Below are 17,673 nucleotides of genomic sequence, written 5' to 3' on the forward strand. Positions count from 1 at the left end.
AGATTTCTCTTTTTTTCATTCACTTTGTATTTTGTGAATTGATAAAAAAAATATTAACACTTCTATTTTTGAAAGCATTCTTACTTTGCAGCACTTCTCCACAACTGCCTAAAACTTTTGCACAGTACAGTGTGTGTGTGTGTGTGTGTGTGTGTGTGTGTGTGTGTGTGTGTGTGTGTGTATATATATATATATATATATATATATATACACTATGTAAACTAGGTAATTGTTCTGTATATGGCTATGTATCTGAATAGTACAGCATCCACAGTCTGGACAATTGCCTATAGCACTTCCTCATACATTACTGGCAACTATTTACATAATAAAGCCAGATGGGTTGGAAAATAACATGCCCAGCATGCTAAACAATAGTTCCATAACCTCACTGTCAACCTCTCTCAGTTTGTCTATTGACAATGTAATAGTGTGGATATAGATTAGATGGAGACCTATTCATTTTTAGCAGCTACAAAAATGGGCCGTGGGCCGTGTAAACAATTACCGATCAATGGGACAGCTCGTTGATCGGCGCTCGTTTGCTCCTTTCACAAGGAGCAAGTAGGGGGACGAGCGATCGTTACTCTGATCGCTCATCCCCATACATTTCTATCATGTCGGCAGTACGTCTCCCTGTTTACACAGGGAGATATGCTGCTGACAACGATAATATATTTTGCATTTAAAACGGTACAATAAGCCGATTGCTCGTTCATCAGCTGATCCTTCCCCTGTTTACACAGGGCTTTTATCAGGAACGGGTGTTCTGTGAACACTCATTTGCCCAATAATTGGCTGGTGTAAAAGTGCCTTTACTCTGTGAAAAGTACAGATGTGTCCACACTTACTTTTTCTTGAATTTGGTTAAGAACACCAATTTGTAGCAAAACCCTTGACAGGTGACAAATCACATCACCACTCCTGTGTGGCCACACATAGACACATATAGCATAGATATCCCGTGACAGAGTATCACAAAATCATGTTAGCGTTTTTTTTGTTTGGTTTTTTTAAAAGCGGGTCATCTCACGACAAACATTGAGATAAGAAGAAAGGAAAGGAAGGACACATCTGTGTGTGCTAGTTGACAGAGTTCTTTATGTTCGAACTTATAAAAGACACCCTGCTAAAGGGAAAATAGCAGATACACTTTCACCCACTAAACAGACTCCTGATCTTCTTATTGATCTTCTGATTGAAGACTGAAAGATTCCCTGTGTTGTATGCAAACAAGGGCATGTGAGTCCTCTCAATGCTCATTACTGGTTGTGAGGACTTATTTGATTTCTACCTAACACCTGTACAGACTTATTCACTTTTAAAAGAATCCGAGCAGACGGTATTAAAAAAAATGGTCCCCAGACTTTCATCAACTTCATTAAAAAACAGTACACAAGGACATCAAGCTACAAGCCATAGCCCTCCCACTGGCTCAACTTTCAGCTCTGCTCCCTACTTCTGATGGTTGAGTGTCTGCAACCGGGTTCCAATTCTCTCCTCATTATTTTTTTAACTGATGCATGGTGACATCATTGGGGTCATTCCGACACCCAGATGCTGCATTTACACATATTAGAGGCAGATGTGATCACAATTAGTTTTGCTTAAAAATACTTACAAGGTAAACCGACCGCAACATCAATCATCTATTGTGGTCACAATCAGTTTTGTTATTTTTAAAGAAGTACTGTAGTATAAAACATACAAGATATTGCAGTGGTCCTACCAAATTCTGATATATTTCTTCACTGGAAAATATACTATGCATATTTAATGACCACCAAGGAAGCCAAAAAAAAATATGTTTCATTTGTCTTAAAGTAAACCCACAACTTTTCTAGAAATCAGAATTTGGTTAATCTTACAAGAACTCAGTATATCAATATATATTAAAATTTATTGATTCTGAATAATGCTGAATTTCTAAATTGAAACAGCTAGCAGCTATGATGCCGTGAGGTTTTACGGCTGCTAACATGGGCACTTAGTGCTATCATTGTTTGCCATCAATTTTGCTTCTACGTTTCTAAATGCCCTGAAGGATTCACAGTTGTGGAAAAAAGAGAATTGTATAATAGCTTGTGCTAATTTACTTTTCTTTGCCATTTGACAGTGAGAAACAAAAAGTGTTCATCTGATAAACAGCATGAATCCCAACACCCCTCTCTTGTTTGTTTACTCGGCAGAAATCGCATATTTCGACCTTTGAGAAGATGTGGGCGTTCATGGGCAGCAAGTCATCATCGCTCGTTAAGAGTAACGAGGAAGGCATCCAGCGAGTTCTCTCATCCGACTACGCTCTCCTTATGGAATCGACAGCTATTGAATACATAACTCAGAGGAACTGCAATCTAACACAGATTGGAGGACTCATTGACTCAAAGGGTTATGGAATTGGGACACCCATGGGTAAGAAAAGCGCTATAATTTGATAACACACTTGTTTGCACAAGTAGCTTTTGGAGGTATATGCTTCTTGTTTAATTTATAGATAGCAGAAAAGGTTACTTCTTGGAAGAAAACATCTTTGAAGAAAACCCTTCCTCACTTGTAAAACTCTCAGACATTATTATGATATATGTTAGTGTAAGGCGGGATTCACACGACCGGGTCGCGTCCGAGCCTGAGTGTCGGCCGGTAAAATCGGCCATTCTGCCTGGCCGGTTTGCATAAAGTTATGCATCCGTGCCGGGCCGGGCAGATCCGGACAGTGACATCAGCGGCAACTCCTGAAGGGGAATCCCCATGTGTTCGGGGATTCCGCTTCAGGAGTTTCCCCTGATGTCACTGCCCAGATATGGACAGAGACATCAAGCGCTCTGTCCAGGAGCGGAATCCCCGAACACACGGGGATTCCGCTCGTTCAAGGAGCTAAAGTGCGGCTAGCACATAGCAGAGCGGGGAGATACCTCCCTGCTCTGCTATAGTGGAGTCGCTACAGTAGTAGCAGCAGCAGCAGCTGCTGCAGCTGCTAGCGGCGCCATCAAAGGTGTCGCCGGGCCAGGGCGCTTTTAAAACAAGCAGGAGAAGGGAGCCAGCGCAGCGCTCCCTTCCACCTGCTGTACACCCCGGCCCTGCCACACCGTGTACAGCGATGCCATTCGTCAGAATGGCATCAACTCCTCCTCCTCACATGCACTCTGCGCTGTGAGGAGGAGGAGATAGAGCGCAAGAGCCGGAAAACCCGGCCGTCACTCGGGACACATCCCGGTGATGGCCGGGTATTACCCGGCCCCATAGACTTCTATGGGAGCCGGGCGGCCGGGTACCCGGGCGAAAATAGAGCATGTCCTATTTTTTGACGGGCGTTTTTTCCGGCCGTCAAAAAATCGGTCGTGTGAATAGCCCCATTAGGGGTCTATTATTCCTAATGCAGCCGGGTGCCGGCCGATTTATGAACGGCCGGCACCCGGCCGGGAAACCCTGCCGTGTGAATGAGGCCTAATGCAGTTAGTGGAAAAATATAACAGATGCAGACTGACACTTCAACATATTGTAACAGTTTATACTTGATGTGATGAAATATGAATTCCATTCCATTTACTACAATTTGTTCAAGTTACTTGCTCAAAAAATATTAACATTACATGTAATTAGGATTTAGTGATTATTGTTTGCTAGGTGTTTCCCACAAATATATTAATTGTTTTTGCTGCACTGAATTTATTTATTTTGAGATATGCAATTTTTCCATGGAAATATTGTGCAATTGACATATTGTACAATCAATTAATTTTCAGAAAAAATAAATGTCCATATGAATGTTTAATGCAAAAAAAGTTGAGATTTTGTGCAGAAATTCATATATTCTGCACTTGAATGTCATTTCTTTACTGTGGAACATTGATTTTCCAGCTAATTTGGCAGGTCGCATTCATATTGCTTAGGGCTCAAACACATAGATGTATCATGGATCTGTGTTGTACAATGACACGCATACACTGCTATATGCCCATTCTGTATCTACGATTGCCTCTTATTTGAGAGGCAGGCACACAGAGGTTGGCCCATGGTGGATTTTTTACGGGTACCATATAAATAATAATAATAATATTTATTGCATTCCATATTATGGAAGTATTTTTGTCTAGAAGCATTACTTTGAGAGAAGAATACGATTCCAAAGACATCATACGCTAGAAGATGGAGTGTCTATAGCTCAGTAATAGATAATCATAGAGCCTCCATTCAGGCTCCTTCTTTGCCATATACATGAGGGTTTAATGCTAAAATGTAGTGGATTGAATATAGATTCCTTGGGATAAACTCACCATATTTTTTGTTCAAATTTAAACTATCCAAACTTTATAATAAAAAATGTACTTATATTTATCTTTTTCAAGGTTCTCCATACCGAGACAGAATCAGTATTGCTATCCTACAGCTTCAAGAAGCTGATGAAATCCATAAAATGAAAGAGAGGTGGTGGAGAGCTGGAGGTTGCCCAGATGAAAAAAATAAGGAGGCCAGTGCACTTGGCATCCAAAACATGGGAGGCATCTTTATTGTATTAGCTGCAGGTCTAATTCTTTCTGTAGTAGTAGCTGTGGCGGAGTTTATATACAAACTGAGGAAAACGGCAGAGCGGGAGCAGGTATATATTTTTATTATAAAAGAATTACATAAAATGTGTAGGATTTTATACTACTGTATATAGGATTTTCTGTGCTGAGATTTTCTTCCCAAGCTCCAAGATTTCACCCTTAAAAATCTTTGCCGTGTTTTTTGTGGCGTTTTTCACTGCGTTTTTTGCCCATGGCCATTGAGCACCGCGGGCAAAAAACGTCACTAAATAAGCTTTCTCTGCCTCCCATTGATGTCAATGGGAGGCAGAGACGTAAACGACCGAAGACAGGGCATGTCGCTTTTTCCCACGAGATGGTTTTTCCGCTCGTGGGAAAAAAACACCTCTGCCAACCATTGAAATCAATGGGAGGCATTTTCGGTTTCCGCATCAAAAAACGTGTAAAAAAACTCTGTGTGAACTGGCCCTTAGAGTGGGTGTCGGGCTGTCTAACAACAGTTGGGCTCCTGCTCTACCTGCCGGGATTGGAGTTACCTCCAATCCTGGCCTTTTAACCCCTTAGATTCCATGGTCAATGTCTTCCTCTGTCATCCCATCGGCACCCCTGTAACGCGATCCCGGGCTGGCGATAGTTTCCATGGCAGCCGGAGGCCTAACAAAGGCCCCCAGGTCTGCAATTAGTATATGCCTGTTTGACCCTACCAGAGAGAGGGCCTGATAGAATGTCTGTCAGATTTACGCTGACAGGCATGATACACTGCAATACAGAAGTATTGCAGTGTATTAAAAAAGCAATCCAACGATTGTGTAGTAAAGTCCCGTAGTGGGACTAAAAAAGAAGTAAAAAATAGATTAATAAAATTAATAATAAATAAATGAAAAACCTCAATTAAACAAAATGAAAAACAAAATTATTTATTATGAAAAAAAACAAAAAACTTCACATTATTACTATTACATTATTTAACCCTGTGTCAACACTGTGAAGAATAAAATAATCAACAATTATTGCTTTCTGCTCAACCTGCCGATCAAAAAGTCTTATACAGCTACGTCAGTAAAAAAAAAAAAAAAAAAAATTATGGCTCTTAGAATATGGCCACACAAAATCACTTTTAAAAAAATTGTTTTATTGTGCAAAAGTAGTAAAACATAAAAGAACTACATAAACTTTGTATCGCAGTAATCGTCACGACCCACATAATTAAATGATTATGTTATCTATACCACATGGTTAATGGCATAAATTTAAGAAAAGAATGGGGAAATGTCAGTTTTTTTTCAATAAAAATTGATTAATACATTATATGTACTCCAAAATGGTGCCATTAAAAAATACAATTTGTCATGCAAAAAATAAGCCCTCACATGGCTATGTCTATGGAAAAAGTTATGGCGTTTGAAATGCAACGCTCGAAAGACAGCCCAAAATAGGCTGGGCACTGAAGGGTTAAAAACACTATATCTGGATACAGGTCTAGTAGACATCAGGGAGTCAGACACGAGTTTTCAGTGCAATCGAGGCACCTGCGATGTGTGGCAAAATTATATGGACCGATCGAAACTACCAGCTTTGTAAATTTTATCTGAAATGGAGGTACCCTTTGATTTTAACATGGATTTTACATGTTCATTCATCCGCTCATTAAAATATAGTTTGCTATATCATGAAGTACCAAGAAGTGTGGAGTAATGTTAATCACCTCTTAAACATGTCTAACCTCCTCCTTAAATGTAAAGAAGAGTTAGGGTATGTTCACACGCAAACGCAAAATACGTCTGAAATTACGGAGCTGTTTTCAGGCGAAAACAGCTCCTGAATTTCAGATGTTTTTGCATGTACTCGCGTTTTTTGCGGCGTCTTTTACGGACGTAATTGGAGCTGTTCTTTATTGGAGTCAATGAATAACGGCTCCGAATAATGGCTCCAAAAACGACCCAAGAAGTGTCCTGCACTTCTTTGACGCGTGCGTAATTTTACGCGCTGTCTTTCGACAGCGACGCGTAAAATTACACCTCGTCTGAACAGAATATTGTAAGACCCATTGCAAGCAATGGGCAGATGTTTGCAGACGTATTGGAGACGTCTTTTTAGGCGTAATTCGAGGCGTAAAACGCCTGAATTACGTCTGAAAATAGGTCGTGTGCACATACCCTTAGAGTCTAATAATACGAAATTATTCAAGACAATCCGGCTGGAGAAGCTGCATATAAAAATGAATAATCCATAGGATAAAAAGGAATGAATCAAGATGTGACATGTACAGCATATTTTAGGTATTTTATTTTAGACATAGTCTGACTTTAAAGAGGTTCTGTCAGCTTTCCGGACATGTACAACACATTATAGTGCTGACCGGCTCTCTTTAAGTCAGAGTTACGTGACTTTTTGACAAAATGTATAAGACAAGCGTTACCTCTTTTTTTCCACAATAACTGCATTTTAATATTGAAAATGTATAGTAAGATTAATAAAATAAGAAGACAATGGATGGTTACCAGACCTTCCATAGTACAGAAGGTTACACATTTTTCTTTAAAACGTAATCATCATTGTTCTTTATGCGTGTAAGTGTGACCTCGGAACTAGGGCTAAAGCCTGTTCTAGTGCCATTTTTCTCAGCATGGGTTATCGTGCTTTAAAGGGAATGTATCACCTATATTTATTTTTTTCCTAGTTTAAACAAGATAGTAAAACATAATCTTGTTTTCTAATGTGTTTTTATTTATTGATTGTAGATTTTTTTTAATTTTGTTTAATGTCCATGTTTATGGAGGCAGCCATCTTGCCTGAGGTGCAGTTAACAGCATTTAGAGATATTCTTTACAGCAGCCACATAGACCATAGGAACTTGTGACCTGGAGGTGACCCATGACTTCTATGGGAGAGTTTTCTAGGCCTGCTCTGTGACCTGTGCAGGAATGGATACGAGAGAAGCTGTGTCCATCACTTATTGTCAATGGTGGATCCTGTGTCATCTATATGGAGGTCTTACCTTTCATTGTAATCCTGCCTGTGATGATAATGATAACTGCTGGAAAGCGATCCCTACAGAACAGGAAGTATCAGCTACTGTGAGGCTCAGTAAAAGTAAAAACTGCAGCATTTTAGAATAATTTTTAATAAAGATAATGACATAGAAAATGTAAAAAAGACATCATAAAAACTTGATGATAGGCTACTTTTTGATGACACATTCCCTTTAAGTACCCAACAAATAAGTAATTTCTTAGGCACGGTTCACACTGGTGTTATTGCCAGTCTTTGGGGTTTTCTGGTATGTAAATATATTCAGCCAATTAGTTTATTCGATAGTGTTATGTTGGTCATTTTTTAATAATCTCGACATGTTGTTTGACTATACAAGATGATAGAATTTGAAACCTGAAATTCATTCTTATGTGTTTCCTTCTTCAGCGTTCTTTCTGCAGCACAATGGCTGATGAGATCCGATTATCTCTCACCTGCCAACGGCGTGTCAAACATAAAGCCCAGCCACCGGTCATGGTGAAGAGTGACGCCGTAATTAACATGCACACTTTTAATGACAGAAGACTGCCTGGAAAGGATAACATGACCTGCAATACAGGATTAAACCCAGTATTTCCATAGAACAATAAAACGTGTGCACAATATCGATATCGATCCTTAATCAATAACATTCATGCCCGTCACCAATATTGACTTATAAAGAAGCCGAGGGCATCAGACATCCTTATACTCTACAGCCAGAAGTCTCTTGTTTACAAACAAAACTTACAGAGGCATTTTATCGCCAAGTTAATTTCACCCTCAGTGGACATTGAGAAGCCACAAAAACTTTGTGGCATTATTGAGCATGGCAATAAAATGAAAATGACTTTGTCTTTGCTGGAAGCTTTGACTTAGAAGAAGAAAGATCAGTTCTGTCTTGTTGTACACAGCACACTTGCTACATATGTATGGTCTGCCAAACTGCTCATTGGGAACTCATACCTCAATGCTGTGCCTATGAGGAGTTTGCAAAAGGCACACACTTTAAGTTATGTCTGAATCAGACAGCTAATGGGTCCTTTAATGCGGCTGAAACATGAAGATTACTACTTCAGAATTAAAGCCGATCTAGAAGAACATACCTAAGCTGAGGAAAGGGGACTATACTACACCACCTTATTACTTATGTCCTTTCCTTTGCACAGTTCGACAAGACTCTTAGCATGAACCTTCAACTTGCAAGGAAGAACATATACCACAGTACTGCCATTCTGTAAACACTTATTTTAACCATACGTCTTTATAACAATAATTCTTTATAAAACTACCACAAGTCTCAAAATATCCCAGAGGACCATGTTGCAAACCCAGGAGACAAAGTAACCAAAGATAGGGTTTTATTTGTTATCCCTAATCAAATCACAGTGTGATTCGCGAGAGCAAAATTTATCATGTAGATCGAGAAGAAATTGATAAAGTTGTTTTTTGCCCATACATAAAAGACAAATGATTATGGAAGGCAGCTATGGTACTCTGAGCATGATGACACTTTGGGATTTGTGTATAGAGATATTAAAGCTTAGTGACCCAGCTGTCATAATTGTGTGCCCATCTTGTCATCTTCATGCATCTCAGTGGTAAAGACATACTGTTAAATACTTTGTTTTGCAAAACCTATACATATCTTGGCGCAACTTTTTTTTTTTTCTGAACTGTTAATATCCCACTAAATTCATGTCAAATGTGTAAAGTAATGTAATGAAAAAAAAAAATACATGTTTTTCTTCTCTTTTTCTTAACTCTTGTATTCTGTCTTTCTCCATAACTATACAAGATTTTAATGGTTAAATGCCAATATTGTGACCTATAACATTACACAGTGGAGGAACTACCGAAGTAAGCATTCTGAACACAATGGTGCCATTTTTATTCCTTAGCTGTTGGGTAAAGTAATTTTTTTTTCTCCACAATATCAAGAGGTTTAAAGAATATGTGCACTTTTGTTACCAATTTTTATATTGTTCCAATGCATAAATGAAGCAACTTTACAGAAAAGTGTATACAACTCTTTTGCAGACCTATGTGTCTCCATGGATACAGACTACAAATAAACCCTGCATGTAGTCTGATCTTGTAGTCATATGTTACTCTGCTCCTTTCTCTTTACTTGAAAGGCATTATTATGTGACTGCTGAATCAGACTTCACAAAGGGTTAAAGGTAAAGGGAGTTTACTGCTATATGTGACTACCCAGAGTTTGTAGTCTGCAGCCATGGAGATACATAGTTTTGCACAAAAGCTGTATACAAATGGTAGGATATTTTAAATTAATACAAATTGCAAAGTTGCTTCATTTTTAGTTTTATTTGTATTAGGGTATGTGCACACACACTAATTACGTCCGTAATTGACGGACGTATTTTGGCCGCAAGTACCGGACCGAACACAGTGCAGGGAGCCGGGCTCCTAGCATCATACTTATGTACGATGCTAGGAGTCTCTGCCTCGCTGCAGGACAGCTGTCCCGTACTGTAATCATGTTTTCAGTACGTGACAGTGGTCCTGCAGCGAGGCAGGGACTCCTAGCATCGTACATAAGTACAGTCCGGCTCCCTGCACTGTGTTCGGTCCGGGACTTGCGGCCGAAATACGTCCGTCAATTACGGACGTAATTAGTGTGTGTGCACATACCCTTAGAGCAATACAAATTATTGCAAATGTGCACAGAGCTTTTATATTTATTTTACCTGGAAGACATTGACACAGGGGCTGACTGCCAAGTCTTAGGGCACATTCAGACGTGGCGGAATTGCTGTTGAATTCCACTGCGGACAGTTTGCAGTGGAATTCTGCAGCAGCCGTTTTTTTACATTTGTTTCTATACATTTTTAGGAAACTTAGTTCAGACGTTGCAGAAAATAACTTGGTGGAAATTAGGCTGCGTTGCAGATTTTTCCCTCCTCAGCATGCTCATTACATTGCGGAGAAGAAGCGGAATTTCACTGCAGATTTCAGCCTTTGCAATGCAAAAACTGAAATCTGTGGCAAATCCGCTGTGATATCTGCAACGTCTGAATTACCTGTCAAGTATGCAAATGTTGGTGCAGATTCATTGCGTAATTGCCACAAATCTGCACCAACATTTGCAGCGGAAAAATTCCGCCACATCTGAACATGGCCTTAGAGCCCAAATATTGGCCTTCCAGTGTTTATAAGAAACGTGTCACAATGTTTGACCGAAGAAAAATGGTTACTTGAAGTTGCTGTTAGGGTGACCCCAAGGCATAAACAAAACATAATGCTTTAAACTAACTCTATATAAGGACCTAACAGTAAGCCCAACTTTGTATTTTAGACTTTCCAGTCTTAACATAGCTCTGCAATAATTGTTTTGTGTTTCCTAGTGTGTTCTGGGAAACAAGTCGAATGCCCTTAAATCATAATAATAAAAAAAAGATTCCTAGCTATATTGCAAATAATGGCTGTGCACACATATAAACCAACAAACTTCTTGAAGAAAGATCATCCACAGAATTTAACTAAAATAAACTTCTCAAGGCTCAAATTCTATGTGTGATGTGGTGAAGGCAAACTGTTGGGAAGAATGTTCCTGTCTGGCTACAGATTAGACAGATGTGTATGAAAGCTTTGGGAACAAGAGTAAAAAAAAATAGGCTAGTTTTGGTAAGAATATAAAATGGGATAAATATTGATGTAAATAGAAGCCATTACCAGAAGAACACATTCGGGAGATTTCTAGAAACAATATTTAAGTGAAAAATGCAATAGTTGCCCACAGCAACCAATTAGAATTCAGCTCTTTTTTCTCAGAGATTATTTAGAAAATAAAAGTTGCAATCTCAATAAAAAAATTCCTGCATTCCTTTTAAAAATCTACTCTAGTGTTCAGGGCCAGATTTACTCATGGGCACAGTAGGCCAGTGTCTATAGGCAGCCCTGGGGAAGGGGACATTCTATAGCAAAAATGTATGTAATCTGTGACTACAGGCTACGAAAATATAATTCCAGTACTGCTGATGGTTATTTATTAGTCTTATTGGAATATGTAAAGGAATTTATGTACTTTATTAGTCATTTGCAAGCACTGTGCATCATTAAATGGGTATGATTATACATTAGGTATATCTAATCACTTTGAAAAACACTACAGGTCTATATATTTTTTGGGAAATTACCCTTAAAGATGACCTGTCAGTTTTCCTGATATTTCTGTTTTAGTAAATACTCGTATTCCCCATGGATTCCACAATAACAATGCTGGAGCACCTTTTCTTAGACCTGTCTGTTTTGTTGTTACTCTGTTATTCTTCCTGGAAATGTAAATTAACAACTGCTTGTTACCTACCTATAGTAAATATGGTGTTCACCTCCGATACTGTCCAAATTAATTGCGTCATCACTTCATGTGTATAACACCAAATATACAGGATTGAACATAAGAAAGAGAAGGGGATATAGAGGTAAGGGAAATAGTGACGTGATGAGTTTATTATCAAACACATTCTATTGTATACATTTTCTACATTTCCCCAACCGAAATGACTGAGGTCCACACAAATGAAACTGCTCCATTGCTAATGCTGTTATGTCAGGGGTTGGTATTTCATGTTAATATCCCAAAGTTGCAGAGGTTGAATTGTGAAGAGACACACCCTATTGACAAGAGGAATAATAAAACCCAGGTCAATGTATTCATGTATTTCCAAGAGGAATAACACAATGCACAAAAAAGATACTTCAGAATTGCTATGCCATGGGGGATACGAGTATTTACTAAAATTGACATGTCAGGAGAGCTGACAGGTCCTCTTTGAAGAATACACAGTATGGATGTTATTTACTTTACATTATAAATGTGCAATAAATTGATATTACCCAAGATTTCTAGATAGATAAAGCTAATTACGGTCTGAATTTTATTTAAAAATTCCATTGAGTTACTTTAATTCCATAACAAATATAAATAATAATTACAAATAAACTTGCGATAGTTGACCCATTGAGAAAGAATAATTCCACAAGAGGTGCCTCATTTAGAGAAACCCTTAGGCTGAAGTGAAGAAGGATGTTACAGTGTTTTTTTTTATCATGTTTGATTTTAACTAGTATGTGAAATAGCATTATATAACGCAGTAGCCTCCATTTTTTTGAAGTTTTATTTAAATAGATGTGAACTCATTGATGACTATATAAGTACACATTTTATTATGCTGTTGAAGCCATTGCAGATCTTTCGAGATGCCTATTTAGCCAGGTATAACAGGTATGAAATAGAATCTTGACGTTAGTCTTTAGTTCTGTAAATATGGGTCAGTTATCGATCATTTTAGGTCCAATGTAACTCACCCTAAATGACTGTTTATGGTTCAGTATATCAGGCTAAAACAGTAAGGGCACATTCAGACGTGGCAGAATTGCTGTTGAATTTCGCTGCGGACAGTCCGTTTTTTTTCATTTCTTTCTATACATTTTTAGGGAAGTTAGTTCAGACGTTGCAGAAAATAACTGTGCGTAAATTAGCCTGCGGTGCAGATTTTTCCCTCCGCAGCATGCTCATTCCAATGCGGAGAAGAAGCGGAATTTCACTGCGGATTTCAGCCTCTGCAATGCAAAAACTGAAATCTGTGGCAAGTCCGCTGTGATATCTGTAACGTCTGAAATACCTGTCAAATATGCAAATGTTGGTGCAGATTCATTGCGTAATTGCCCCAAATCTGCACCAACATTTGCAGCGGAAAAATTCCGCCACGTCTGAACATGCCCGAAAGGGTAAAGAGATTTTGACCGCATGCCCACAAAATAAGTACTAAAAGCTAAATTTTTGTGGATCCTTAATATTACGTCCTTAAATAAGCCCAATGCACCTCACCCAAAATTACTGTTTACCATTACTATCTAATGAAGATAGCATATCAGACTAAATGTAAAGAAGCAGCATATGAAGAAAAGATTAGGCCATGCTCACACAGCGTATTTTGCACGCTGAGTCTGACATTGATTCAGCATCGGAATCAGCGCTGAAAATGTCTTGCTTTTGCCTTTTTGCCCATTGAAACTAATTTAGCAGCGCTGAAAACAAAGCCTCCTTACCAATCTTGGCGCAGATTCCGTGCCACAAACTCCCATTAAAGCGAAGCGGGTCCAAACCAGCTTGCATAAGCAACCAAGAAAAAGATGACACATAAAACAAGTTGTGCACCCCTAGTAATATCAAAATAAAACATCTTTATTAGTTGATATAAATTTGAGACATACAAACTCTATAAAAACATTAAGGGTCAGTTCACACGTTAAGTAAATACTGCAGATTTTCCGCAACGCAATTTGTTGCGGAATATCAAATACAATAGCAGCAAAGTGGATAAGATAAACAAATCTCATTCACACGCTGCGTAAATACTGAGCGGAAAAAATACTTAGAAATTGACCTGCGGTGCAGAATTTTATTCTGCAGCATGTCAGTTGTATTTGCGTAAACACTGCTTATTTGTTGCGGCTTTTCCCCATTAAATTCAATGGGGATGTAAATCCCGCAACAAATAGCAGTTGTTGCATTGTTTTGCAGTGGGTTCGCAGCGATTCCGCTGCAAAAAACGCAACACAGAAAAAAATAAAATCTCATACTTACCCAGAAGTCTCTGTTCCTCCCTCCAGTGCAGCCTCCTGTTGTAACGTTTCATCCCATGTGACCGCTGCAGTCAATCACAGGCTGTAGCGGCGGTCATATGGGATGAAACATCTTGCCAAGAGGCCGGCCTGAATGACATCCTGGGATGACGCTTTATCCGATGTGGCCGCTGCTGCTGCAGCCAATCACAGGCTGCAAGCGGTCTCCTGGGATGAAACGGCCTAAGTGCTACAGTTTTCCGCAGCGGAAATTCGGGGCAAAAACTGCACCACTGTTTGGTGTGCTTTTTCACCCAGAGTTCCCTGCGGCGCATAGGGCGTATACGCTGCATGCTATCCACCCCGTGTTAACTCAGCCTTAAAATGCACAAGCGTAACCTGGATTTTAGTGTCCCAAATTCGAAATACATGGACACTAAATATTCACAATAATCCAAAAACGACCAAACTGATCATAATCTGATGGTCTTCATTATGTCCCCTGTATAGGAGGGAATAAAGTGCAAGTGTAAAACAGGCTAATTTTGGAGGCACAATCAGCGATTGTTTTTTCAGCTTCTAAAAAACTCTGTGTAAACATACCCTTATTTCCACTACTTTATGAGGCCCTTCATAGGTTCCTCAAGTGGGCTCAATTTACCTCGCTGTAAGTACTGTTTATCAGCTCTGTCTAATGAAGATATATCAGACTGTAAAGGGATATAGGCAGCATATTGACGCAAGATGAGTACAAATTGGACCATGGAAATACAACCTATTCTACATCCTGACAGTGTAGTTTACAAAAAGTTCTCGCATGTACAGTTTTATTTTTGTTTACTTTTAGTTTTTTTTTCTTAGAAATTGTATAGCTAAGTATATGTTTATTCGTTTTGTAAGGGGATAGTGTTATTGTATGCTGGTTTTGCCATTGATGTTATAGCTACTGTAGCATTTTGAAGTCTTTCCAACATCTAATATAAATAAAACACTGAATGTAGAGTTTAGGGAGATTTCACGTTTTATATAAAATAGCTAAATGCTGATGCTTCACTCTCTAACTAAGAAACACTGTCACTTTAAACATGGCAGAGGTTTGATTGACATTTAACTTGTGCTGATTATTTTTTTTATTAATAGATTTACTTTTGAGACTGTGTTGTTTATTGTATTTAAATGTGATGTAGCTTACTGAGTGATAATGCCTCAACAACATAAACGTGCCTTCTGATGATTTGTACAGATGAGTGGTCTGTGTTGGTTCAGAGCGCACAAGATTGAAAGAGGTGCACGAATAGGGTCCCAACCCAATTGTATATAGAAAAGTATCCGGCACACAAATGTGGTTCAATTTTGCGATTTTATTAAATTCGATGCCATGGGCAATGTGCGTGCAACGTTTCGGTTCAACGACCTTCGTCAGGCACTGCAGGTGTACAAAATATTTCACATGAATATATTGGCATCATATTTCAACAATAACATTATATCAATGGTGCAAAACAGCAAGTAAAGAGAAACTGGAAAGAATAAAATAAAAAAGGTAAAAAATAAGAACAGAGTCTTTTGTCAAGACACATACAGTGTTCATATATAGTCAATATATCTATTATTTTATTGGGAACAAGCCTCGAGGTATAGATATGAATATTTATTTAAATATGGCCCAATGTATGTTAGAGGGTGACTATCCAGTGCACAAACAAAAGGTATACACAATAGCGGTATATCATCAAGTATCACATCGTCATATCAAGACAATTTAAGACAATTTCTATCAAGTGTGATGATTACAATGGGATAATGAATAATGTAGCTTAGAGCAACAGAACGAGGTACATAGAAAGAAAATCTGTGATTAACAAGAGAACCACATATCGGTAATCCATTCTTAGAGGAAACAAGTACATTGGTATAGATGGCATAGATCATGGAGCGTAGGTTAACAGAGATTACACTAGTGTTAATCACACAGATATAGTAATTTAGCTTGGACCAACAGACCGAGGTATATACAGAAAATCTCTGATTCAGAAGGGATTCCACCTATATATTTGCCATTCTTTAAGGAAACAGGCATATTAGCATATATGGCATAAATCATAGAGCGTAGGTAAGCAGAAGATACATTGGTGATATCAATGCAGCTACAGTAGAGGAAATCCACTAGGTGGCGCCTGCGAGCCTGCAGTCTCATATGAGTCCCTATCTGAGGTGCTGTCAGAATCTTGTCGGCACATCTAGCACCACGCTCAGCCTGAGATAAATTAAGAAAGTTTGCATGACATAAAGGTATAATATTAAGAAGTGTTGTTTACCTAGATCCCACTTGGCGTATGATTCTTGAATTATATCGTGCTGCAGTCAGTATGGCGGCTTACCGCTTAGTTTTGGCGCTAAATTGTACTTGAATCTCCATGGTTTAAATACTATGTATTCTGGGCGTGAGGTGGGCGGTATTAAGGTGCGTGTCATGTGACGCTTCAATCGTCACACTGGGGCTGTATAACTGTAAAGATGTGTAGACCGACATAGCTAGCAGGGGGCGTGTCCTAACGGAGGGAGTTACACTCACTCCCATATTTGGTTTGTGGGACGGCCATGTTTGAAAGCGTCATGGAGGGAGTCCCTGAAGATTAACACATCGTATGTAGTGACGAGTAGGGGGCGTGTCTCATAGTGAGTACTACGATCACTCTATTTCACTGCTAGTAGTCTGATTTTAGATATTGAATGACTGAGAACGCTATAGGAGGCAGAAGGATAGTAGGACTTATTATATGAGGGGTGTTTAGTTATCTCATCCACATGAGATATAAACTAGTGACTGGTAAATCAAAAACTGGACTAGTTACCATAGTGCATCACCTTAGATCATGAGTACTGTCCTAGATTCTATATTATCGGGCAGGTGTCGTTTTAACCTATAATGATATTAGTTGGATATTAACAAAGTTATATCTAAATCTATGCATGTTATTATAGTACTATGTAGTGAATATGTATTACCACTAAACCAACAATCATATTGGACTTACTGCTAGGTGCTAGAGATTTTTTTAAAAGGATACCGTGGTCCGGTATGGTCAGATGTTGGTGTGTTATATACCATAGAGTAGATCAACGTGTCTGTTGTGAAGTAAAAAGATGCATTAGTCACCATAACTGAACATATTAAGATCATTATTATGCATACAGTCATATTCTATATTCACAAAAAGCTGCTAACTTCATACTCCCTATTCAAGCCTCGGGGCTCAAGTGTCTGCAATCTATGGATCCAGTAGGCTTCTCTACGTTTTAATGTCCTAATTCTATCCCCTCCTCTCCTGGGCGCTGGTACATGTTCTATGACCTGGAACTGAAGTTGCGAAATGTTATGTGCTCTTGTTAGGAAGTGCGCAGGGATAGGTAGCAAGGTTTTTTTACAGCGTATGCTACTCTTATGCTGTCCAATTCTGTCTCGTATGCGTTGTGTCGTTTCACCAACGTAGGCCAGTCCACAGGGACATTTTATCATGTAAACGACATAATTGGTATTGCA

The 17,673-nt window shown here is 38.8% G+C and overlaps 1 protein-coding gene and 1 long non-coding RNA gene across 2 annotated transcripts in view; one reads left to right on the plus strand and one right to left on the minus strand.

The window, feature by feature from the left end:
- Positions 1-9,571, plus strand: part of GRIK3 (glutamate ionotropic receptor kainate type subunit 3) — a 472,269-nt gene extending 462,698 nt beyond the window's left edge. The window contains exons 14-16 of the mRNA XM_075853264.1: positions 2,190-2,412; positions 4,347-4,597; positions 7,947-9,571. Coding sequence (XP_075709379.1) covers positions 2,190-2,412; positions 4,347-4,597; positions 7,947-8,141 — 669 coding nt within the window. The 3' untranslated portion in view covers positions 8,142-9,571. The remainder of the gene's footprint in view (positions 1-2,189; positions 2,413-4,346; positions 4,598-7,946) is intronic.
- A 5,899-nt stretch (positions 9,572-15,470) lies between these two features.
- On the minus strand, positions 15,471-17,363 carry LOC142742976 (uncharacterized). The gene is made up of 2 exons (XR_012881468.1): positions 17,201-17,363; positions 15,471-16,386 (listed from the first exon to the last, which is right to left on the minus strand). It is a non-coding gene; the product is annotated as an uncharacterized LOC142742976 (long non-coding RNA).
- Between the last annotated feature and the right edge of the window lie 310 nt (positions 17,364-17,673).

Source organism: Rhinoderma darwinii, chromosome 2 (assembly GCF_050947455.1).
Source record: "Rhinoderma darwinii isolate aRhiDar2 chromosome 2, aRhiDar2.hap1, whole genome shotgun sequence".
NCBI lineage: Eukaryota > Metazoa > Chordata > Amphibia > Anura > Rhinodermatidae > Rhinoderma > Rhinoderma darwinii.